The sequence below is a fragment of the Puntigrus tetrazona genome, chromosome 19 (assembly GCF_018831695.1).
Source record: "Puntigrus tetrazona isolate hp1 chromosome 19, ASM1883169v1, whole genome shotgun sequence".
In the NCBI taxonomy this organism is placed as follows: Eukaryota; Metazoa; Chordata; class Actinopteri; order Cypriniformes; family Cyprinidae; genus Puntigrus; species Puntigrus tetrazona.
The window spans coordinates 497024-524385 of NC_056717.1; the positions used below are offsets into that span (position 1 = coordinate 497024).

General features: G+C 36.8%; 1 protein-coding gene across 16 annotated transcripts in view; it reads left to right on the forward strand.

Annotated features, from left to right (window-relative positions):
• adgrb2 (adhesion G protein-coupled receptor B2) overlaps window positions 1-27362 on the forward strand; it is a 232946-nt gene that overhangs the window by 147566 nt on the left and 58018 nt on the right. For all 16 annotated transcript variants that reach the window (XM_043217683.1, XM_043217691.1, XM_043217679.1 and 13 more), the window contains 3 exons: window positions 1823-1925; window positions 6065-6108; window positions 24850-24979. In XM_043217683.1, the coding sequence (XP_043073618.1) occupies window positions 1823-1925; window positions 6065-6108; window positions 24850-24979 (277 nt within the window). The remainder of the gene's footprint in view (window positions 1-1822; window positions 1926-6064; window positions 6109-24849; window positions 24980-27362) is intronic.

The following is a 27362-nucleotide window of genomic DNA, read 5'->3' on the forward strand; positions in this document are numbered from 1 at the left end:
TCAGCTGCTCTCACACAGTTGAACTTTATTAGTCTAGACACTAAAAAGTAAACAATTAGAATTGTTATAAAATAAAATAAAAAAATCCTATGATTAAGTTTCACTTCATATCTAAATTTGAGAATGATGACCAGAAAAATAAAGGTAATAAAATATTTTAATAAATATTTGTCTGTTTATTTTGTGTGTGTGTGTGTGTGCTTGTATATATTTAGGAAAAAAAAATTACAGTTTACAAATTAATGATATATAATGTCTATATATATATATATATATATATATATATATATATATATATATATATATATATATATATATATATATATATATATATATATATATATATAAACAAAGAGAAAATGAAAACAATGGTCTCATGAAGTAGCTCAGGCTTTAAGGACAGTTTTTTTACATATATTTTGTCCATCCATAATGTCACGTATCATTTGCGCTTTGAGTGTGGACATAAAGTGCTCTTACGGAAAATAATCACGCCGTGCACCGTTAGGGCAAGCGTGAGGCTACAATTTGAGATATTCCGTATAACTGTGTTGCCTTTGCCCTCAGTGTAGCCACTACTGAGAGACTGTCTGTATTGAGAGAGAGGAGATAAGCGTAATTAGGCTGATTCGTGCAGCTGACACTGGGGGGCATGTAGAGACGTCTCTTCTCCTGCTCAAGCCCTGCTGGGGTCTGTAGTTCACTGTCCAAACTCACTAAGCATGTCAGAGCCCTCAACCCTGACGAGGAACACAAGAGCGTGCCGACAACCGCTGCTCGTGTTTGCTTCTGTCTCTTTCTATTGTGAGCCGTGTTAGAGGCGCGGGTATCCAGGTCATTGCTCCTCAGTGTGGTTGATTGTGACGGAGCTCGTTGAATATGTATGGGATCAAGGCTATTTGTTTGTTTTTGGTCTGCTTTTACGTTGTGTCTCATTAATTTTCTGCGCGGAGTACACATCCTTGCTCTTTCCGCCCCAGGGGGAGCTAACCTGCCCGATTTGTTTGTGACAGAATGTAACTCCCTGTGACCCAACTCCCACAAGTTTTATCCCTCTCCGCAACACACACACACACTCGCACACCAAAAATAGATGGATTTGCTTAGCACAGGATGGTCCAAAATAGCTCTGCCAATGGATTTAAAATACACACACACACACACACATAGAAACGGTGGCACTCAGCCATTACCTGCCAGGGTTGTGCGCCATTTAGAATTCAATTGAATCAAATTACGATCGAGGCAGAATACAGTGTGCAGAAAATTTACATTTAATTTTTTTTTTCAAATTAACATTTTAATTGTGCTTTCTTAAATTCTAAATTAAAGGAGGTACAATTAAAATGCAGTAATATTCAAAGAAATGCCCTTCTTTAAATGTACATTATAATCCTAACCAATATTTAAATCGCTGCCGATAGCGTTTTGCGTTAAATTTATTAATGTATTTTTTTATTACTCTCTTTTATTTGATAAATCAACAACAGTTTTAATTTATAAATAAATAAAATCCGTTTGTCTTTGTCTAATCAGTTGAAAAAAAATAAATAATTTGGGAATAAATATGTACAATTAGTCCTACTTTTAATTGTTGATTGTAGCAATTTGTCAACTAATAAACATTCTCTGTTGCATGACTGTGTTGAATTGATCTGAATTGCAGTTTTGGATCTCATCTTTTTGTCATTTCAACTCCAGTTCTGTGGGCTGTGGCCAGTTTAATCTCTCCAGTTCCTAAATTCTGAATGCTGCCCACTCCTGATGCAATTGGTAGATGTGAGTCTTTGGATCCAACTCACTCTATTTTCCTTCTTCACAGAGATCCGTTTGTGATCAGCTCAAAGATTCTGACAGTGACGGTACGTCCTTTACCCAAGCCCACCGAGCCCTTGGTATCAGTGGAACTCGCCCCTTTGCTCAATGTAAGTACTTTATACTTTTGTTGTGAGTGACCCAACAAAATATGCATATCATATCAAAGTATATTTTTTGATGGAACTTTTCTTAACTAAATCCCTTGGGTGACAAGTTGAAGCACTTTAATTTTCTTATACACTACTGTTACTGTTTGGTGTTGGTAAACTTTTTATTGTTGTTGAAACTCTCTTCTGCATTTATTTGATCAACATGCTCTAAAGGGAGTACTACTGTGAAATATTAATACAGTGTTAATAAATAACGGTGTTCTGCTTTAATAAGTTTTAAAATGTAATTTATTCCTGTGATGGCTAAGATGAATTTACTCCAGATCGTTCACATGATCGTTCAGAATTTATGCTGATTCGTTTTGATGAGAAAAAAAATCTGCATAAATATTTTCAGAAATAAATTCTCATGAATATTGAAAAAAAGTTGTGTTGCTTAATATCTTTTAAGTTTAAAAGGACATAATTTATTTAAATGAATTTCTATAAAAATCTGAAAGTCTTTACTGTCACTTTTTAGCAATTTAATGCATCCTTGTGAAATTAAAAAAAAAACAAAAAACTTAAATGGTAGTGTTCATATGTATAAATAGAGGAATATATTCAGAATTTTTTGTCAATTTTTTTTAAAAGTTCCAATTCTCATCATTATCAGACCATTAACTAATGCTTATTAATACTTAGTCAGGTAGTTGTTCAGTTAAGGTATTGAATAGGCTTAGAATATGGTCATGCAAGATATGCATTACAAAAGTAACTCAATTACAGTAATGTATTACTTTTTGCTATAACGCATTACTAATACAATTTTGGTAATATTATACTTGTTGTAATGCACGTTACTGAGATTGTAACACATTTTAACCTAAAATGTGCGGTTCTCAATTTACTTGGAAATATTCAAGTGTAGATCATTCTGTCAGATGTGCTTGACAAACACTGTGTGTTTAGATTGGCTTGTCATACATCTGTAGTTATCTTAATAAAAAAGTAATGCAAAAGTAGTGTAACACATTACAGTTCAGAGACTGTAACATTGTAATGTAACTAATTACTTAAAAAAAAAAAAAGATAGGAACTAGTAATATATAATGTATTGCAATTTGGAAGTAACTTGCCCAACTCTGTTTATAAGTACTAGTACAGCCAACATGTTAACAATATGAATGCTAATAAACAACTACTTAGTGAAGAGAATTGGAATTTTCATAACATATTTTCAGCAAATACATGACACATTTGTTATCTAAACCAACCCTTCAGCATCAAGTTAATATACGTTCGCCCGTAATTTCTTTTCTTGCATATTTTTATTTTTCTGTACCGCTAGTTGTATCCTATAATGCACATTCACTCATGCCGACAAATGTAGCGAGCACAGAATTCTAGCACATTGAGTCTATTTGAACACCATAATCAGGCACGAAATACAGTTCTCTTAAAATGACCCTCTATTAATAATCCTCTGTTATGAATAGAACATCTTTAACAATCCCTAAATACACAGGACATAAAGTACTGCACATAAAGGCTCTCAATATTTTATGTGGGAAAAAAATGTAATAAAAATACACCCGCAAGGATTTATGCAAAATGCGAAACCTGCAGATTGGATTGTGCATCGCTGCAGTTATCAGCTGCGCGGAGAAAACTGCCATTGTGATATTCCCCTTGTCGTCATGGCAACCTTTACCTGCTATCTCCTCCATAGAGGCGTGAGTTTTGGGATTGCGGGAGTGGACGTGACTCATGAATGTTTTCTGTGCGCACCGAGGTCTTGCCCCTCTCAGCCGCGGTCCGTGTGTGAGTCCCATCTGCGTACGAAAGACCTTGGCGGGGGTCAGTGTTCAGATTGTCCAGCAGAGCCTCGGTCCGCAGATGTTTGGGACATGGAGGGGGGGGTGTGTGGGGTGTCTCGGGGTCTGTGTGTTGGGACTTGTCCTCTCTGTGTGGACAGCTGTTCTGAGCCATCCTGACCCCCAGAGGCTGCGCGGAAATGGAGGCGGTGCTCTCCAGCTGTGTCACTGGCCAGCGATCCTCCCCATTCATCAGTCTTAACACGGGCTTACTGGCGTCTACACCGGTTATTGATCACTGATGTCCAAACGCGTCTGGCTGTCAGTTTCAAATTGCAATGATGTATTCAATTGCATGTTTTGTTGGTTTTGTTTACCACCTGCGATGACAAAACAGCTCCGGTCATTTGTTCTCATTATAAATGAGAGTACCAATGCCATCTGTCTGTGCTGCTGATAAGTACATTCGAGCCAATCGAGTGGCACTAGTCCATACTGGACACTTAAAACTGGCCTTAGCAAACATATCACAATTATCGAACATCTGCGTGAGTGATTCTGGACTGCTTTTCTGCCACTGGAGCAGACTGTGTCAACCATCTGTCATTCAAACACCTATTACTAGTGTCAACTGTCAAAATGTGATTCAGTCATCTGATCCAATTCAGTATGTGGCATTGTTTAACCACTTGGGGGCAATGAAATGTTTTGAAATCCTGTATAGCGTCCCCATCACACTGAATACATCTTTATTGGAAGTATACAACCTCACTGAGACCATACAATATGATATAATTGCCCTCTGTTTCTGAAAGGCCTAGTGGGAGTCTGCTGTACCCCTGAAGGTCAGAGGTGATCATTGTTCAGGTTATATGATCCCATGTGGGATTCCTGCTGCTGAAAAAAACATAATGGGCATAACTTGCGCTGAAACAGATTAGTCAATTATAGCGGTTGATTCGCTGATGAATCAATAATGAGCTGTTCATTCAGCCATGCACCACTGAACCCTGATTAGAGTCTCACACTGGGCATAAAGTGAGGGCATCTTCACAGACTCTCACAAATCAATGAATCAGGAATGAGTTTTTTTTTTTAATGATTCACCTAGTCTACACTCTAGACTCGAGAAAGGTTTATATATATATATATATATGGGTGTGTGTGTGTGTGTGTGTGTACTGTGCATATTATTTATATAAATGCACACACATGTATGTATATTTTAAAAAATGCTACATTCATATATATATATATATATATATATATATATATATATATATATATATATATATATATATATATATATATATATAGATAGATAGATAGATAGATAGATGTAAATGCACGTATATTTTACAAACATGTAAATATATGTTTTAATATATATACTAAATGTACACAATAAACACATATATTATGTAAACAACTATTTATTATTAATTTATCAATTTGATGGGACTTATGTCTTATTATATGAAAAACTGTATTCCTTAAATTAGTCCTTAGTGCTAACAACACTAGTGTGTGTGTTACTGTGTGTGCGTCTCTGAGGGAGAGCGAGCTGAGAGAGAGAGTTTGTGCTTTCTGTACATAGAAAAATGTGTTTTCTCTTTTGTGGCAAAACATGGAAATAAGCTGTCATTTTTATCATTTTGATTGTAATGTTTATTTGTTTGGCCAGTGTCATTGTGCGTTTGGGTTATTATGTATATATATATATATATATATATATATATATATATATATATATATATATATATATAAAATATATTGTGAAATATTACAATATAAAATAATAATAATAATTGTGTATCAGTGCTCATGAAAGATTAATTATTAATGTTGAGCATAAAATTTTAATTGTATTATTTGATTTATTTTAATGATTAATCATTGAAGAATATTTGTAAGAAAATGTATCATTTAGCAAATACAAATTATTAAAATGATTTCTTAGCATATTATTATTATTTGACAAATGATTCACACTTAAAATATATGAATATATTTATATTAGAAAACACATCATTAAACCGAGCAGCAGAAATATGGTACACACTTTTCTGAAGCTAAACATGTCGCAAAAGGTTACGTTTCATTCTAAAAAAACATATGTTTCAAATAAATGCCCAGCGTTGTGTGTTTGCAGATGCCACCTGGTTTGATCATGTTGTTAAATAAATCAATAAAACTCACATATGTTCCCCCACGCTTCATCTCCCTTCATAGTAGCACAAATGCATACAATATATATTATAACTTTCTGGTGTTCTGCGATGCGACACTAATTGTTTTGGAGTCATTCCTAACCTGTTCTGTCTTTCTTTCTCCTCTCAGGGCACGACGGATCCTCAGTGTGTTGTCTGGGACTACGGAAACCCGTAAGTCACAAATCTGCTCACTTCAGATCTCATTTTGCAATAATTCAACTCAGTTGAGAGCATTTTGACATCACTGTTTGTATTTGCAGACTCATTAATAATCAGAAGTCCCTGTGATGAAGTCTTTGACACTACATTAATTGAATTAGTGAGCTGAAATTTGCATCGTTCTTCTCACCTCATGCGTTAAAGTGAGAATTTGACACCCAATTCCCAGTTTTCAAAACACAAAGCCTTCAATCTCATGATCTGATTGTCTTGTGAATCGATCTAATCCAAAAACCTGTCAGCCGTCACGGCAGGAGCTTTATTGCCGCATTGTCTTCAAAAAGCTAAACCGTGTTGCTTTTCCTGAGGGATCTCTGGCTATGAAATTGCACGCTGTGTCCCCTTCGCTCTGTAGTAGTTCCCTATGAAGTGAACGTGCTTTCAGGTTCTCAAAAAACGACTCCCCCTACTGGCAGAGCTCCCCCTCAGCCTAGATGTACAAGAAAATGTCAAATATGTCAAACAAAAGTGTGTTTTTTTCCTCATGTCGACTGCATCTAGATGACGTAACCCCGTCTGTTGATATGCTTTTGTTGCGTCTTTGTGCCTGTTTATTTAGGAGCTTTGAGAGTGCCGCATGTATTCTAGTTCACGCTCTGTTTGTATTTGCGTCTGAAAACATCTGCGCTCCGAGTCTGTTTATATCAGGGAGGAGCGATACAAAAGAGTTTTTGAAGCATCACAAATAAGGTGAGAGAGAAAAGGACAAAGAGAGACGCGAGGCAGAGAGACACGCGTCTACACCGAAGACACATTCACACTGACAGCGAGTTACAGTCATTCATTGACAATGAGCGAAAGAGACTGCCGGCGAGGTTTGACCTTCTGCAACTTTGGTCACCAGCTAGACACCTTGAGAGCGAGCGAGACTGGCAAACGAAGCTAAATCGGCGGCGCTTTAATCGATGAAGCTATCGACGCCGCAGACTCTGTTGATTTGGATGGCAGCTGTGCGTGAAGCACCTGTGGAAACGTGGGTCCTGGGCGCTCGGCTTCGCCAGCATTTCCTTTTGTGTAACTCCCCACTGGCACAGCGCACCTCACGCATCATTAATACGCACCGGGAGGTGGTCGGCACAGCAACAGGCAGACCTGACTAGACAGGAGAATGGCGGGCGGTAATTACCGAAGCAGAAAAACCTTTCTATCTGCAGGCCGCAAAGTCAATTAACGCAAAACCCGATTACCTCTCCCACCAAATTACATTCCAAATCATTCCGAGATGAATGCGCTAGTGTGATTAAAAAGCGAGGAGATATAGAGATTTTTATCGTTATTATAAACCCAAACATGGCAAAATCACTCCTAAAGCCCATCCGGTGGATTCATTGCCCTTTCATTATCAGAAGCTTGAAGGGGGAGATTGATACTGTACTGTATAGAAGAGAAAATGGCAGCTTTTAGACTTCATAGGTGCATTTTTTTCAATATCTTTCAATATAGATCTGTTTGTGTTGGCACTGCTTTTTTTTTCCCACATGCAATTAGCTGTTCCTTTAAACAATTCCCAGCATCAGACTTTTCAAGATTACGATCGTCTTTTTCTCGCCTTCTCTTTCATTGTTGTCTCCTGTACCACAATAGAATGATTTCTAATTGCTTCCAGCTCACTGTAGTTATTGCACTTTGCCTGTGCATAATCAAGTGAAATTTGTGCAGTCTGCTTTTTTTTTTTTCAGTCAATTCATTTTTGCAAAGCAACCATCACTCTCTGACGCAGGTTCAATTTTCACGATTAGCTGAAGTGTGTCAGCAGAGAATTGTTCTTAATATTTGCATGTCTTTACATGCACTTTACCCCTCGTGTTTTTTTGAGGTTGACTCTACAGGTTTTAGGTTTTCCATCCCATTGAACAGAATTTTGCACAAAAATGATAATAGCATTTTCAAAATTATTACTATTATTATTATTATTATTATTTTATATTTTAGCCTCATGAAATCCTGTTAGATTATGTAATGGTACTGGCATCTGTCCCTTAAAGTAGACATGCATTCATTACATATATGGATGGATGGATGGATGGATGGATATTTTTATTTACTTATTTATTTTTTAAGCTTTTAAAATGGTCCTGGGGTCTCTGATATTCCCAGTGATTCCAGATATTTAATACTATCATAAAAAGTTTAAAAGTAAAATCTTAGTTTGGCCATTTTCCTGGTGACTCCGTTTTGATTATTACATTTATTCATTCACAAAGGTTTTTTTGAGGGCAAAGTCTTCAAAAACAACTCCGAGAGCTTGGAAAACTTACAGAGAGGGGGAAAAAAGCCTAAGTCTGCATGAACTTTGCACCGTGTATGGTTTATAATCATAAATTCTCTTTTATGTACAGAATGACCTTACCAGAGTTTCCTTTTTAATGTTTTATTTTCTTTCTTCCAAAGCTCACAACTGCCTGGGCTTTACTCTTGTAAAATCACATTAAATCACATTTAATCCCTCTAACCAAATCTAAACCTCCATGGGGCCATTTTAATCACTGCTTGCAAAAAAAAAAGCAAAAAAACAAAAAAAAGAAAAGCTTGGCGCTAAGCAACAAATTGCTTTTGATTATGATAACGTAATGGATGTGCTATATGAATGTGAGCACGGTGGCTGAATAATGCTTGTGCAGCTGTGGCATGTGTGAATGGATGCAGGGGGCTATCACAATCGGCCCGCACTGTATTTGTTACTAGTTAATTTGTTTTGAGTGAAGCTGTGTGGAATTTGTTTGCATGTGGAGGATCAAATTGCATGCAGTTAGGACATGTGCTGCTGATGTTTGTGTACAGAGCGTGTTGACGTTACATGGGCTTATGGGTATTGATGTAGTTCAGAAATGGTCTTTGCTCATTTGCCTAGGGGGCAAACATGGTTTGTCATATTTATTAGCTCTGCCTGGTTGACTGACACCTTTAAGCAGTTATAAGAAAGTGGGAGCAGGTTATATGGGCTTTTCCAGAGTATATAGGTGTGTTTAGGTTTGACACAATTTGACAAAAGATTTATTCTCATTGAGGCTGCATTTATTTAATAGAAAATTCAGTGTAAAAAGAAAAATAAACGAAAAAAACGAAGAATAAATAAATGTAGGTTTAATTTGTGATAATGAACAGCTTGGATGTACCCGCTTTTCACTTATATGCTCTGGTCCAAACAGGCAAATAAATGTAACTAAAATACCAAAGTTAAAACTACTGTATTGTTTGAGAAGAAACACACTAAGGAAAGCCATGAGAGACATCAAACTAACACAGTGTAGGAATTTGGTTGCCATGGACGACGGTCACCTGTACAGTTTACATGTCACTGCACGAGATGCTTGATGGCAGAATGTTAATATCGACCAATCAGGGTCCAGAGATTTCAGGGAGACGTGCGATGAAATTTGTTAACAAATTCAAACGCATATTCACACTAGTTCTTCCTCTGTTCTCTCAATTGTCCACATTCTCTCGCTGTCTCTCTCTCTCTTAATTACCCTTCTTACTCTTTCTCTTCTCTCCGTACATCGCTGTGTTTTGCTTCCTGACCTTCGTTTGAAGTGCAACTGGTCTCTGCATGCTTTCTTTCATCTTAATGCCACCTTTCCTTCCAGCTGCCTTACCTCCCCCTGATCTCCCTCCCTCAGCTCTCCTTTCCTCCATTTCTCTTCCCTGTGGCCTTGAAGTTCTCTTCTTCACTCTGTGATGATTTTTGCCTTTATTCGCCTGTTTTACCCGTCCCGTTTCATCTGTTGAATCAGCCTGGTCCTCTCTCTTTCTCTATCGCCGTTCCTCTTTGTTGTTCTTTCTCTCTCTGTCTTTCTTCCAGCACCTCTTCCTCTCTCTGTCTCTCTCTTTATCAGCTGTGGTGCTTGTTAATTGCCAGCAGGTTATGCTGCCCTTTTCAGTGCTGTAGGAAGCCTTTGGTGGCTCCCCGTGAAAAGGACAGAGCTTTTAGCGCTTCACATGAGATGAGGAGCATGTGTCTCCAAACCAACACACACTTCTGTCCTAAATTTATAATACTGGTTAGTATAGTTTATTAAAATTTATAGTATTGGTATAGTACTCCTTTTTTACATTTCAGAAAATGAACTTTTCAAACTCCAAAGATGGATCAAATTAACTGACACCCAAAAACTACCTGCAAAAAATACATTTGTAAGAAATTTTACACTTTTTCTACAATTTTTTTAATGTTTTCCAATGAAATTCCTTATGCTCACTATTCCGTATATTTTTTTTTCCTCATCTTTGACGGCTTAAAAAACTTACGTACGTGTATGTATGATTTTTTTAATTTTGTTAACATTCTGCCATTCATGTTATATTTAAGCAGATTAAGAAAAAAAAAACATAGCATAAGAAGTATTTGTGATCCATATATGCCAGATTTTTGGTAAAAAAAAAATCTCAAGAAGTGAGTTATTCACACATTTCTCAAGCAGAGAAAGAACTTCACTCATCTTTACCGACTGACTCAGATTTGCTGAGTAAGTGTCATCACTCTAACTTAAGTGTGACTGAACACATTTTGAGCATTAGAAATAACTCCCATTACAATCCATCCCGTTCTCCTCTACTATACAGCGAGGGGAGCTGTGATACAGTCTCTGTGTAAAGCAGTGAAGAGGGAAGTTCCAATCCACAGGAAATGAGAGCAGGAGACAGAGAGAGATCGATGGAGATCGCAGCACAATGGTCTGTGAAGACACAGCTCTGAAGGCCGACATTCATTCATCCTACAACACCAGCAGCTGGCAAAGCTTTTGTTTCATAGAACTTAACATCTTCCTTGCAGTTTCTTATAGTGTGTGGGAATTACTAAGTTTATGTCTTTTTGGTTGTGAAAAACTTGGAAGATAAAGTAATAATCTTTTTTTTTTCCTCTCTCTTTTTTGGTTTGCTTTTGAATTGGTCGCGCTGCTGAGGCTGCAGAAGGGCGTTCTGGGACTAAACGAGCATAAGCAGAAGGAAATTACAAATTCTAGACAGACGTCTAACAGACAATTGTGTCGTTGCTTTCAAGGAGGAAAAAAAAACCAGTGTTCTCGTGTGGTTTCTTATCGCCTAGTTAGCGCCAGGGTAATGAGAGAAAAGACACCAGTTCTGTACGTGTTTGTGTGTAGCACGCTCTGTTCCTCTTTACTATTCCTCCTCCTTTGCTACTCTTTTTTGTGTCTTTCCTCTTCCCAGGCTATAGGACATGGGCAGCAACAGAGGTATAGGGTCTGCGAGGCTTAGAGGGGCTCCTGAGGGATGAGGGGCTGCTTCTTTAATCTGTTTGTAACCTGGTAAACTGGAAACAGCTCCAGAGTGCAGCAAGGAGAATATGTCCTACAAAGGAGCTTTTGTTTACTCCAGTTATTCACATCCCTTGGCTTCCTTCTGTCATTTTGTAAAGTGTGGAACTCTGTGTGAATCCTGAGGCTGATGTGAAAAGAGACCAGAAAAAATGAGAAGCTATGCTTAAATCTTGTCCTTTTTTTATTTATAATGTTAGTATTGTAAGGACACAAGGTTTTAGCTTACAGCTTTTCTGTAATGATGGTTTTTAAACCGCTTTCCTTGGCTCTTTTTTCATTAGTTTATTTTATTTTTTTATTTTGTTTTGTTTTTACTTTCTTCTTGATCAAGTAAATGTAGCCTGGGTCATCATTAAGAGACATTTGTAAGAGACTTGTACAAAAAACACAATTCTGTCAACTTTTACACGGTAGTGTATATGCTTGTGTTTCAATGTGACATGCATTTTTATTTGATTTTTTTTCCACCTTAGTAATCACACACTTCTAATATAAATGAGGCCGATTATAGATTGCTCATATAGAACTTCCCCTTTGCTCTTCTGTTTCCTCATCTGCAAGAGGAAGAGGCAAGACATATCACCATCGTTCAGGGTTATTTCAGTTAATTTGCTGTGTAGGAGTTGCATTAAACTGAAGCACATTTGCACAGTAGTCATTCTAAGCCTTGAATTCAGTACATTCAGACACAGTCACAGACACATTTCCCTGCAGCACCGCATGCTGCTGTCCATGGTGCTGAAACAGGTCATGTCAATAGGTTCTTAAACACTAATTAGCATTTGATCTAAATCTGAACTTAAATAAAAATTAACAACATTATCCTAAAAGAATTAAATGCTCCGTTGGTTCCCCCATAGCTTTGATAAAACCCTGGTGACATGAAATCTTATTTTAGAATTATTCTTGGAATTCTGACAGTTTTCACACTGAAAATTGGATGTAGGAACAGTTTTGAGAACACTCAAAAATTTCTTGTAAATTTAATGACAAATAAATTTCAAGTAACACATTAAATCTATTTTCTTGCTGTACATACTTCAGTTATCTTTGTTTTATTTAAACATAGGTCTTTAAATATAATCTTATTCATATTTATCCACCCTTAAATTTCACAAAAAAGAAGTGTATTGCGATTGATTGATTGATTGATTGATTGGTTTGTCAGTTTGATTTTGTTTCAGAAGTAGGATGTACTTGGCTATAATGACCTGCAAAGCGGACTAAACCTGATGCTAATAGCCTAGTAGAATAGTGATTGAACTGCAAGATTCTCTTATCAAATTATCTGATTCTGTATAACTTTTTACATCATTAGATGTGGGCTTATGCTGTATTTGGATGACTTCCAAATAGAGAAAAAGCATGTACACAAGAAAAGAAATTATTAAAGAAGTCACTGCCCACAGATGATAAGACAGGGAGGTAATTTGTTCATCTAAGGATTCTTTGTGAGACATTAGCACAGCTTGAGTTGAGAAATCATTCTTTTTACAGGGTTAATCTCCACAGACATCCGCTTCACTTCCCGCTGAGTGTGTGTGTGTGAGCACATGGCCCTCATCGACTCATTGTGTCTGCCTGAATCTGTGAGTGTGTCAGTGTGTGCAAGTACGTAGTCGATTTAAAGGATTACGCAGAAAGCTGGCAAGAAAACCCCACACCAATCCAATGGCTCGCTACACGTGTTTATTTTAAAATGTTTCTCTCTGCTCGACATTATGCTGGCCGTGGCTTCGTGTTTACAGTTCAATGTTTTAAATGCCCATATGTCCGTGCCATCTGTCTTCCGAAGCCCTACCTCTGTTTTAATGAGAAATGTGCTGCAATGAAGTCTAGAGTTAGCGAAGTAAGTTGAGTCCATCGCAGTGCCCGATATACACAGAGATTTGCATTCAGCCATGCTTCAAAAACACCTGTCAGTACATGCATTGTTCACTAAAGCAAGTGTTCTGAACAATGTGGGTCATGAGATACTTGGGAGGTTGTTAGATTACTTATGGTCAACAAATGAAATTAATCGAATGAAGCTTTAAAAATTATGACTATTATTAAGTAGCCCAATATAAACTTCTTAACAATGAACAATCAAAAGTAAATGGGCTAATTGTTGTTGTTGTTATTATTATTATTGTTATTTGTTAAGAAATTTTTCTTACTAGCCCAATACAAACTTCTTAACAATAACTATAATGATAACAATATTAGCGTCCACACCAGCTTTAAATTCTCCAGCTTGCGATAGTAGGATGGCTGGCAATGTTTATATTGTTCATCATTCATCATATTCCTTAATACCGTGAATTATATCTTTATAGTTATCATGCTTGGTGTGAATAGGCCTCAAGCCAGTAGATTGAACGTTTTTTTGTTTGTTTCTTTCAAGATCATGAGAAGCATTTTTTTAACACTTGTGTGTATAATTTCAGTCATTTAAGATACAGACTTAATTACCTTAGCCAGTACAGTGCAGGTCTTTAGACTTCAGCTGGCTATTTGGTGTTGACTAATATTACTTCTGCAGTTCCCCTTGTTGGAGCGAACCCCCAGTTTACTACAGGCTTTAGTAACCGTGTATGGTAACACATTCATTACACAGTAAGCATTACATTTTTCCAGATTCGACCTTGCCACTAGCAGCTCTCTCTCTTTGACCTAGAATCCCATTCTGTTCATTGGGGCAGGGCTCATGCCAGAGGGAGTGGAGTGACAGGGTAAATAACAGGATGTTGATCCCAACAACCTTTTTCTGAGTAGGTATGGGATGGATGCTTTAATCCGGCTCCTAATCCGCACCACTGCCATCCATCACCCTTAGGCCACCACACTCCACTGCTGTGAGAAAGCATGCAGCTACTAGCCACTCACACACAGGGCTCCTTTGTACTTCAGTTTGACAGAATTTAGCGGATCTTGTGTTGAGTTCAGTCAACTAAATTTGACTTTTTAACAAAACAACGTTTATTTCAATCTAAAAGCACCTTTTTTGCAAAATAGATTAATATTTGTCAGTCACAGTCTTTGGATTCGCAGTCTTTGCAAGCTGTAAATTATAACGTGAACCCCATAAAATGAAATGCATTAATAAACTATATGACCCATTCAGGTGACTTTACATACACATACACATCTCTTTGAAACTGTAATGAGAAATAAAACCTTCATTTATAGCTTTAAAATGAAACAAAAACCGTGAATGAAAAGCTAAACCTAAAACTTAATTACTGTTCATTATTAACCTTTAATGTAAAATGTTTGAAATAACTTAGTTGAAAGCCATTCATATAAATATAAATATTTAGCAGCCAAGGCTGTTAACACTACAGTTAAAATAAAGTACTGTCATTGTAAAGGAAATAAATATAAATGAATATGAGTAAGTCATGCTGTCTGTTGATGAATTTCAGAGGATTGGTCATTAAAACCTGATTTCAAATTTGTTGAAATGCATCTCAAGGTTTTATTAAATGATTGGAAACTTTACCATGAATATTGTAAATATTTAGAATAACAGGAATATGTAATGCTTTAAAGCTTAATTATGACCATTAAGAAAGAGTCTGGCTCTATGACTGTTTCAAATGAAATGAAATTAACTGAAGTTAAATTAAACAGTCTAAAATGATTGTGAAAGGTTCATGTGTTTTTGTGTGTGTGTGTGTGTGTGTGTGTGTGAAACATACACCAAGATGTAAAGTGGTTCGGACTACTTTTACAATATTTTGGTACAGAAGATTGTGTTTTAAGTTATTCTGTAAGATATAATAAAATGGTGTCATTAACAGCAATTTAAATGGAGATAGCTACCAAATGCAGCGTCTTTTCCTGTGGAAAGGATATATGCAAAGTTCTGTCATGAAACTCTAGATGGCACAGTATGACAGGCCCAACTCGGTCTGACATCATCACATGGCACAGCTGATTGGTTGTTTTTGTATCAGCAAATGAGCTTTCTGTTCAACATTCATATACTTGGCTAGAGCTTGCCGTAGTAGATGCAGCGAAATGCAGAATCCCTCCACCTTCCCCAGCTCCACCTGTATAGATCTGCTACGGAGTTATTCATGTATGCTCTGTATGGGGTTTATTTCATATCTGTTATATGTGCAGCAGCAGTATTTCTTACATGGTCACAACAGCATGTTGAGCATGTACTGGCATTAGCATTTCTCAGAACTTGCTCTTCGGCAGCAGAAGTGTAACTAAACACACTAACATCGTCTTGTACATTACCAAATTCTCTAAGAGTTATGACAGAAATGTAAATAATAATATAATACATATTTATGTAGCATTAGATCCTGAACAATATATGCAAATATTTACAAGGACACCGTGCATAAAAATATACTAAATATATGTATCATGCACAGAATTCAAATCATGTTCTGTTCAGATGGCAGAGACTTACAACTGTATCACAGATCTGTTTCAGGTCACGGTAAAGCCGCTGTATATGTTTACAGCAGGATGAAGGCATTGTGGGATGTTTTTGGCATGTGATTCGGGACAGTCTGGTTTACAGACTCCTGAACTCTCTGTGCACCGGCTCATTATCTGAAAATAAGCATTGCGCTCTCTCTCTAACGAGGCCGTGACTCAGACTTTCTCCCACTCAATGGACGGTGGATCAGCTGCTAGAACGGCTTCTGTTTTGATGACACCACGAGAGAAAATAATCACAGCAACTTAATAGTGATACCTGGAGCCATTTGGCTTACAGGGATTTTTATTTTAGCAAAATATCTGGGCGGATGCGGTTCTTCCCTCCTCGCTGTGATATCGCAACCTGTGCGACCCCTGGTTACCACCCCCTCCCTTTCTGTGATAAAGTGAGGCAGTAAGCCATAAGCATCTTATGGTTAAAATGAGCTGAACTGGGATAATGTGGAATCCATCTCGCCGTGAGAGCAGCTTCATGCGCCATTATCTGTCTTACCAAGGCAAGACCTACATCTCTACACCAGGCCGCTCTCTCTCTCTTTATATTTGTTCCTCTCTACGTAATCTTCTTCCTGCTTTGAGCTCATGTCATTACACACGCATTGGGTGAGCTTTCCGTGCTATTCTTCAATGAGTAAGTATATTTGAGTTTGTATGTGAGTCACTAAAGATTCAGCGTTCTATATTTAGATTCAAACCACCTGATGCGGAAATAACCCAGTGCCTCCTCTGATGGTTTAGTGTGTGTGTGTGTGTGTGTGGCGGAAGTCAAGTGTGTGTGTGTGTGTGTGTGTTTGTTGGGGGAGTGGCTCCCAGGGCAGGGGACAGTGTTAGTGTGTCAATCGAAACACCAGCAGATTGAATCTCAGCAAGCGTCTGTCTGCTTACATATAGCATCTGCGTGGAGTTAGACTACACCACTGTGGTGAGTACATAAATATTTAATGATTTTTTTAACAAATAGAAATAATTATGACCAATAGAAGGGACAGTTTGTAAGTCAAAGCTTTTGTTGCATTGAAAGATGGAAAGTGAAAAAATCAAAGCTTTTTGTCGTAGTTTGTATCATGTAAATCACATTCTCATCTTTCCTGTGAGTGTTGTGTTAATGAATGCATTAGTATATTAAACTCAAAATCTTGGAATCTGTGGTATTTATATGGCATTAAACATAAAATGAGGTTTGGTTGTTTACATCTTCATTAGTTATTTTTAGTTTTCTGTCCATTATTTGGTCAGGTCATGAAGGAGCAACGTTCTTAGCTCTCGGCTGTGGTCACTGGTTCAGATAATTTAGTCTTGGATGTTGTTTGACAAAGCTGTGACACCAGTAGCTCAGGGCCGCTAGTCGCACGTATTGCTAACCTGCCTGGAATCATTCCCATCAGAGCACAGAGAGGAAGGCTGATCTCTTTAAAGAAGCTTAACAATTATGGTCAGGAAAGCAAAGGTGAAAGACCAATGACAAGCACTTTCCATGCATTCCGACATGATGTTTCTTACTCGGTTGAAACCTTGTTCGTTTTTTAAATGCTTCACTATCTGCTGTAGCTCAGATCTGAGGCAGCATGCCCAGATGGGAAAAAGAGGGATTGCTTAGAGATAGTTGTAGTTTTGCAGGTATGTGTAAGTTTCAATGTTGTCTCAGATGTTTCTCCTAAAATCCTTTGGGCAAATTTGAATTAGTTTGACATGCAGTACAAGTATCGAGCTATTAAATCAATGTGGATAGCATAGTCCAGATACTTTGATCTTGGAAGAATTTAATGAGAAATCTCAGTCTTTTGATTTGCAGACTTTGGTAGTCTCAGGAGGAAGTTCTTAGGAGAAGAAGACTCCAACAAAAGTCTCCAAAAAGCTAAATGTAGCAAGATCTTGCTCATGCTGATTTTTAGTGACTAGCTACAGTACAACAGGTTAGAAAAGTCTTCTGGTTCTAAGAGGGTGTTAAAGTTTTATAGAGGACATTATTTTCCACTACCATACCCCTGAGAGTATCATAAAATGTTAAACCACAACTTACCCTCATTTGTACTAGTCATAGTAATTTCTTTTCAAGCTTACTGTGCAAATTGATTTTGAATAGTATTTTTGCTGAACTTGATGTGCATTCCAAACAGACTGTCACCTTATTAGTTGTGGAGACTTTCTGCAGTTTACATTATTACGCCAGTAGTTGGCGACAAGTAACTTATAAGATTGATTCATTCAGCCGATTTCTAAAAACCACTGATTCATTCATGTATTGAGATTGACTGAGTCATACAGTAGATATGTTTATTCAGACATTTTATTCAAACACACTAAATCATTCAAATCATTCAAGTGACTGCCTTAAATCATTCACTCAAACAGTTCATTCAAAAAATGTTTATACATTCAGAAATTAAACGAACCCTAACTATTTTTTATCTGCAGTGAAAAAACATGATCTGTCAATATTGTGTCTAAAGTGCAAGAACTCTCAGATAAAAACCATATAACACTCAAAATCATGCAGTTTTTAATGTTGTTGTTGTTTTTCTCTGGAATATCGAGCTCAGCCTTGTGCCTAAAGAAGTACGCTTACTCCCCCAACCAACTTGTTTTCTTTCCTGAATTTATCAGAACTTCCCTAAATATATCGCTAACATTGGTTATGAATGGTCTTGCATGTACTGAGTTCCAGAAAATTCTTCTGTTGTATAGTGAAAAGGATATGCCAGATTGATTGTATTCCGCTCGTCATGTAATATTTCCTTTCCTTTATACTTCCAGAGCTAATTATCAGTCTTTTTCTCTCCCGCTTCCTCCCTTTCAGATCACTTTCTCATTTTTCTTTCTCGCAGTGTTTCTTTCTCCTGTTTTCAGCATTTTATGCTCTGCATTAATTTTTAACACTCTCATAATTCTTCTCTGAACACCCTTTCACTGTAATCATATAGGGCATATTTAGCTCATAACGCAGGTGCCTATAACTAGATTAGAATTAATTGCCTTCCCGAAATAAAACTGTTCCTCACATGGATTAGCTGTCAGAATCCACGTTTAATTTGTTTGTTTAAAGCATATTTTCAGCCTTCAGTGTAGACGCAAGTCCAACTTAGCCGCCATCCTTTGTCAAGACGACGGCAGCTGTAATCCACCACAGCTTGATCTCTTTTACCAGCGTTTATCTCATGTTTTCATCCTGTGGTTTGAGGCAGCTCATCTTGTAGTGGATATTAAAAACAAAAGGGGACAAAGTCAATTTGGCCTGTTCTGTAATCTGATCCCCCCAGACTACTGTCATGGTAGATCTGGTCATTTAATCAGAGACCTAAACACAAACACGGGCCGGGCCATTGATGAGGAAGGGAGAACGCTGCTGGTTCATTAAACCTATCACAGCATGTGCTAATTAAATAATGGAGCCGCACTCACATACCAAAGGGTGAAAAATGACTGCTGTGGCATTTCATTTTCCATATGTTACCCTGTTTGCCCTTGCTTTTAGCATGTATATTTGCTTTCATGTGTACGAACTGAGTGGCAGCACAAGAGTGAAAGTGCTTACTGAGCTACTGAGAATAAAACCTCAAACCATAGGGAAAAATAAATAGGTTCACAGAGTTTGTTTACCACGCTGGCTAATATTGTAAAGCACAAAGGGTGCCCATGTGCTTTTTCAAATGCTGTTTGAAGAATAGGAATGGCTATGGAGCTTGTGCTTGGATAGGAGCTTAATTGTAAATAAAATTGTGTTGGACTTATTCAATTTATTTATTCCTGGAATTAGAATGAACTTAAATGGTATCTGCATGACCGTTTTGGTGAAGTTGTGGTTCATTTATGATCTCAGAGTCTAAAGCCATATGTTATGTTGATACATGAGTGACTGGGGCAATTCCCACTTTTTAATGTATCATTTTTAGGGCTGGTTTATTTTTTTAAATATACAGTTTGTGCAAACACAACCCTTAAGTGCTGTCATATTCACCACTGTTTGGAACATTTTTATGGGTGAAATCCAACCATTTCAGGAGCAATCCATGTGATCTGTAATTTAATGAGAGGACAACAGATTCTTGCATCAGGCTCAAGTTGGTTGTGCAAATAACCAACAGAAAGCTGCGTGGTTTGAAAATTACCTCTGGGTAAATGGCTGAGCTCCATACACTAACAGTAGAAAATGGAAAACTCTAATGTGGCCACACCTTTGGAGTCTTTTTAAAAACTTTTGAACATTAGTTTCAAAGAAAGGCAGAGTTTATTAAAGCTGCAGGCCATAAGTTTTGCCTCTTTGTCGAGAATCTATGTTTGAAAACGTGGTATTGCAGTTTCTTGCAGAATTATATAAGATGCTTGTGTTGCACTGCAGCATGGATGAATCTAATGTTTTGAGGTGAATGCGTAGCTGTCAATCACCACACCAGAGTGATTCCTGTACTTAATCACAGATTCTAAACTACGTCTTGGAATATATGGCCCAAATTAGAATTTTCACCGGATACTGTGATCTGAATAAGTCAGTCTGCTGTGCTTTGTTCTGACTGAGGAAAAAAAACATTATCATAAATCGCGCTACCGATGGTGATTTAATCTAACGATCGATTAGCTCACATCAAACCCTGCAGACTATTATTATTGTTATATTTTCTTCTCAAATTATTCATGTTATCAACATCATTGTTGCCTGAATAAGTAATAGTTTGTATTAGCTTGTAGATTTCAGTTCATGTACAGTCTAATCTCTGATCGTCACATATAAAGAAATTCTTTTAACCCAAAAAGCAAACTATGCTCGCTTCAAACTGGTTTTCTTTAAAATACAAATCTCATGTAATCCCAGGCTATCTGTAATCAGAAGCACGTTTAAAACTGGAATATAATTTAATTTCATTTGTATAATCCTTTCTGGATTACAATCCGCCATCAAAATTATTTTTTGACATTATTCCATCTGCTATGAGCCGGAAATCAATATTTATATTTAGAGATGTGACGTAATGACACATGAATTGACCTAAAGTAAGGTGATAGTTACTAGCTGGCTATATATTTTCTCAAACATTGGTTTTGGATCATTTTTAGCAAAAAAAAAATGACAGACTACAGCTTTAAATACATTTTTGTGTGAACATACCTACATTTGCTCACATCATTTGTAACATGACCATTTGCCAGACTGAATATATATTTACATTTTTTATTTTCCATTCATTCTTTTTTTTTTTTTTAGTTCTATCAGGTGTTATTTTTATATTCAAATTTATTTAAATTTTAATATTGCTATTTGTTGATACGACACGTGTGTAGATTTGACACAAATCCTTTTAGTAGAATTTACATACATAGTTTCCCATGGCACTGAATGGTTACCATATTTATATAGTATGGGCTTTACGTGGCACTTTAAATTAAATTAGAAGCCATCCCATACTGGCAACCAACATTCAAAACAGCATCTTTCTAGCATGTGTAATCTTGTATAAAAGATAATGTCCCGAAGGGTGGTAAATGATGTTGTCCAGACAGCGTACCTGTCTCATTCTGAGAGCTCAGTAATTGGATGCTTTCTGATCTAAGCAAAGTATCTGTCTCGCCTGCCAAACAATGTTTTAGATGATCTTTCACAAAGCCCCGTATCTCTTATCTCACCTGCTCCTGTTCACCTGCTGTTGATTAATATCCCCGGGAGGTTTGCACCTGATGCTCCGTGCTTGATCCTAGCCTAACTAGAAATACCCAGAATTCCATTCACGTGTCTGTCGGCTCATCTTTGTTTCGTTGGCGTCAGAGAGACTTTGACTGGGAGTCGCCTCAGATCAGTTGCCTCTGAAGTGTCAATCTGCAGATCAAGGCAAGAGAAAGATTGCACTTATATTGCATTAGGTAGGTTTTTATTTATTGAGCTCTAGCAGTGGGAGCATATGTGTTGAAGAAAAGAATGATGCATGTTTATGAGAGAGAGAGAAAGAGAGAGATGAAAATGTAGACAATGCAGATGTGGTCTTGTATCACTTCTGCGTAGGTTGCACTGATATTTCACGAAAGTCTAGCACTAGGCATGAGTTGCTCAAACTTAATGTTTCCTTATTGATTAGCGTAGGCTATATTAAATTAGCATGTTGCATTTCCCATCATGCAGTTGTGAGACTACACTGTGAAACATGCAGCAGACTACTGCAATCTGGCATACTTTACTAGATCTGTCCAGCATCACAGTGCTGGGATCCAGAAGCCTGAACTGACACTTTAAAATATTGAAATTGCAATCTAAATCACAAGACTGGATAAATGCCTGATTATAACGTGCCTCTCCATCATTTGATCATCATTTGATGAATCACTGCTGGCATGACGGCTTGAAAATCTACACAAACGCCTCCTTTAAATAAAATTCCACAGCCTGTAATTGTGTTAATTGTGCCAGGCAAATTAAAAGTGAATATAGCTCAATCTGTATCAAGCCTAATTTGCATAGAAAGTTTGCACTGAAAAAAAAGAAGACATTGATTTAAACTGAAATCTGGCTTGTTAGTAAATACGATGCTGAGTTTCAAACAGAAATATTGCACAACTATTTAGTCCATTGAGGGATTTGACCTTGAGGGAACATAAAATAGTAATGAATGTAGTCATGAACAATTACGGGAAAGAATTTAATTGTACGTGCCTTAATTTTTATTTATTTTTGTTAAATAATTTTATTTAGAATTCATTTATTCTTGTAATAATGTTGACGTTGGGTTTTATCTCTATTTTTGCTGCTTGAGTAGATTTTACAGGCTCATAAACTCCATTTAAAATACCTCCTTCTTTTACTCCATAAAATAATATTACCAGGATAAAAATAAAATAATTTTTATAATGCACCACTTCTTCTATGTTTACTAGGGATGTAATGGTACACAAAAAAACATTTGCTTATTTTTTCTTTATTTATCTTCCTGGTTATTAAAGAAACTAGGGCTTTGTCTTCAACAAGTCTATCAATACTGTTGCAGCTGGCTCTTATTACTGTAGTTTATAGAGGTTTTAAGTGCTTCACTTTTGAATTCAAAATAAATATTTCTGTCAATTATTGCTCTATCCATTTTACTCTGCTCTGTTTAATCATGAAATTCACATCTGCACTTGTTTGTGTGATACAAATAGCAAATTGTGCACTATCGAAAACGTATTAAATTATACAGTACACACGTGACAAACTACTTTAAAGCGTACATAACACGCATTTCATGTTTTGTGCACCTTTCCTTCAGCAACTCACTCCATGTCCTCGTATCTTTCAGATATATTTGCAACATCAATGTGTAATGATATATAAATGGTAATGTCCCAGCCAAGCTTCGATTCAGTAAGTCAATTTATATATGCTATTGTCAGAATGTGGAAGTCTCCAAAGGAGTGTAATACAAAAGAGAAACATCAGTGAACTGAAAAGGCTATTACTGCTTACAATACAAATCATGGCTTGAAAGTAGATGAAATTCACTTATTCATTGTTCACTCGAAAGATTCATTCACTGTAACTTCGTAAAGTCAACATGACAAATTGTCATTTGCTAAAGTGTTTTCTCCTGTGAAATAACATGAAGTGATGAATTGCTCGCGAGAAATTTCTGAATTTTGATTTCATGTTGACTTAAGTAGGTGTCTTGCTCAAGGGCACAATGGTGATGATTCATGAACCATTTTTAGGTTACTAGCAAAGAGCACAGCACTACCTTTACTGCTGGAAAACTGACCCAACACTTGACTGGTTATGTGCAGCCTTATCTGGCTTTCAGAATGTTACACATACTGTATTTAATCAGTTGCGCTTTTTGTTGAACACTATTTGCTGAATCCATAATTAGAAGTTCCTCCTAGTCCAACCATCTGGCCTCAGCAGTGAGTTTAATCTGAGGATCAACACGAAGCTTTACAGTTTACATTTAACAAATGTTTTAAAACCCCCTACTCAATTCCCATGATTTATTCCCTGAACCTAAGATGTGAACATGTGGGAGTATGTCAAGTTCACATGGTCACTTTGGCCACTTGTATGTCCAAAAAAATAAAGAAAGAAAGAAATGAACCGACATAATGTAATAGATGATGTAAATATGTACACTACCGTTTAAATGTTGGGGAAAGATAAGAAATACAGGAATATTGTAAAATATTATTATGGTTAAAAATAATTATTTTCTAATGTAAGTTATTTTAAAATGTAGTTTGTTTTAGTTTTGGCAGTAATTACTCCAGTCTTCTGTGTCAGGTGATTCTTCAGAAATGTTGTGGTTAAAAAAAAAAAAGTTATTGTAATTATCAATGTTGAAACATTAAAGCTTTATTGCCAGGTATGTTTTCACATACAAGAAGTTTTCTTGACAGAAGCTTCTACAGTGCAAAAGAACAACTGACATGACAAAAACAGAAAAATAGAAGAAAATAGGGAATAGCAATATGCAAAATCGATGTACAGGTATATTACATTGCACAGTTTTGTATGTACAACTACATTATGTGCAAATTTGAAATATACAGCATGTGTGGATAAATATTTTTTAAATCTTTGAATGGTACTGTAAATATAGGCATAATGACTTGTTAATGGATGAATGAAAGAAGGATTTAACAATCACATGATTATAATTATAGTTCAAAAATAAGATGTAAAAGGTAAGCGATGGGAATTGTGCTTCTGCTAGACATTTTGAGGACATATTGAGAACACTTTGAGTAAGAGGATGATGGAAGGCACGTATGACAGCCATAAGACCCTGAAAGTGTTTATGACAAGCAGATATTTTCAGAAAGACTAGATGGCCCGTTCTAAAAGTAAGGCCAGTGGAATCGAGGGCTGTTGTGGAGTGGGGTTGTCATCGACTAGTTCTCATGGCACCGTACAACTCACTACGGTCTCTCCTGTTCTCTCTCGTGGAATGACCCAATTAATTCATTCTTTTTTTCTGTGTGTGTGTGTGTGTTTGTGTGTGTTGTCGCTATACCCTATCAACAGAGAGGCTGGCGAAGAAAACTGGGACGCAGAGAGCTGCCAAACGCTCCCATCGCCGGCAGTCTCCCACACCAAATGTCTGTGCAGCAAGCTGTCCACCTTTGCAGTGTTAGCGCAGAAAGCTAAAGAACCGGTGAGTGCTATCTTTACCTTTCCACACCACACTTCACCCCTCAGCATCTGCTCGGGACGGGGCCTAGCCGAGCGAGACCTCGGTGAAATTTTGTCTTATGCAAAACATACGCTGCCATACATAGAGAATATTGTTGTCGAATATTGTTTGAAGTGTTTGCTTGCTCTCTAGAAGGTCATTATCCCATCTGTTCCACATATACTAGATGCTGCAATGGAAGAAAGATCAGAAACTATATGTTCTTAAGGGATTATTTTGTTGTAAAGATTTCTTAAAGGTAGGGGTGTAACGTTGTGATCGTCTGCGCTGTTGATGTGGCAGTCAATGTGAACTTGCCTCCATAGTGTGATGGTATCGTACCGAAGCAGATGGTGGACCAGGTGTTTAATATATCATGATACGCATTATGTTTAGCTTGGGATTTCTTCCAGGTATAGTTTAAAAGCACTGATGCACAGCAATGTTGTTGTTTTTTTTTCCGTGATTATGAATATTAATCTCAATAAAGCAGTGGTTATCAAAGTGTAAAGAATCCATAAGATATTAGGTTGTATCATGGTTTGAGCTTTCAATTGACCATTAGAATGATTTCAGTCACATGAATGGTTTTCTTTGAAAGGAATAAATTACACCGTATTAACATACAAAATTTCACTATTACAGTCTTCACTGTATTTTCATCAAATAAACGCAGCCTTGATGAAAAATGTAGAAATTTTCTTATATTACACCTCTGAAATGGAAATACGAAGAACAAAACATTTTTTTTTTAAATATCATGCATCCTTTTTACATGCATCCAACGATTATGTGTAAAGCTGTTTTTCAAATAAAGCATTATAAAAAGCACCACAAATGAAATATCTAAAAATATAATTTCACGACTATCAATTATTCACTTATTTTTTTGAGGCCATTATATATTTTTACCCATAGCAAAAAAAACAGGTAATATAACTATTGTTTTGACACGGTCCTAAACATAAATAATAGTAAACAGCTCAAAAACCTCTTTAGCTTTATTACGTTCATCCTTTTTATTTTAGTACAAACTAATATTTGGAGTTTGTACTGAGTAGATATATGTCAACTCAGAGAGGACTAGACACTAAGCATTGTATTTGTGATGTGGCTTTTAGCTATCCAGGTTAATGACTCGTGCTGCCACTTGTTATATTGACCCTCTGCCCTCTTTTCACTTAATGGAAGTGAGAGGCCCAGCAGCTGCTCAGTACTCGCTGTTCTAGGACATCTCTCTCTCTCTCTCTCATATATATATATATATATATATATATATATCTTCATGTCTCTATCTACATATTTATCTGTCTGTCTCTCTCGTTCATTTTTTCCGCTTCCTTCCTCCCCTCCCCTCAGCTGTGTCACCAGTGAAAGGATACTGACCCAGTTTAGTTTAGCCGAGTGTTTTTTCGTCTGAAAGCATCCCCATTAAAGTGATTGATATGCATGGCAGGCGAAGGGGATGCTGGGAGATGGAGAATAGCCCTGAGGAATGAGCAATGTGGGGCGAAGAGAGTAGAGCCAGAGGCCAGCCACAGCCACACAGGAGCTGGACCACACGCTGCTGGCTGCCATCACCACTGACACCAGCTAAAGACAGCGTGCCAGGCAGACATATACACACACACACACACACACACGCACGCACGCATGCAGAGAGAGAGAGAGAGAGAACAGCGCTGCCCATCAGGCACAGTACTGCACAGGCAGGGGCATTGAGCTTTGGGTACAGGGAGGCAAGGTTGATGCAATGCCAGTTCTAAAAACTGCAGAGCTAAAAGGAATACTAAAATAAAAAGAGGGAAAAGTGGAGGACAGAACATTTTAAAGTCAAAAGTCATGTTTACTAATAGAATATAGTAACGGAAGACTAAAGTGTGTCTAGAGCTTTGGGTATGAGAAAAGCATTAAAGAGCATTAAAATTGAACCTTTCTCAAAATCATTTAGCATCACAACTGTTTTGATGATAATAGAAAAGGGTGTTTCTTGCTTACAATATTAACATTTTAAAAAGCTTACAGAAGAATCTAAGAAATAAATTACATTATACTATATATATATATATATATATATATATATAATTATATATATATATATTAAAAATATATAAATTAAAAATATATTAATTAAATATACGAAGAAAAAAACATTTACCTATATATATATATTTTATATATATATATATATCTTGTAAAACTTTACTGTCTTTACTGTCACTTTCAATTATATACATACAGTAAATTTAAAGCAGCTTGCTGGGTCACATTAGTAGGTGTTGAAACAGCTGTCACAAGCTCAAATATATAGTTAAGCCAAAATTCATCTTTGGCGTTCTAAATTTGTGTGACTTTTTCTTTTTTA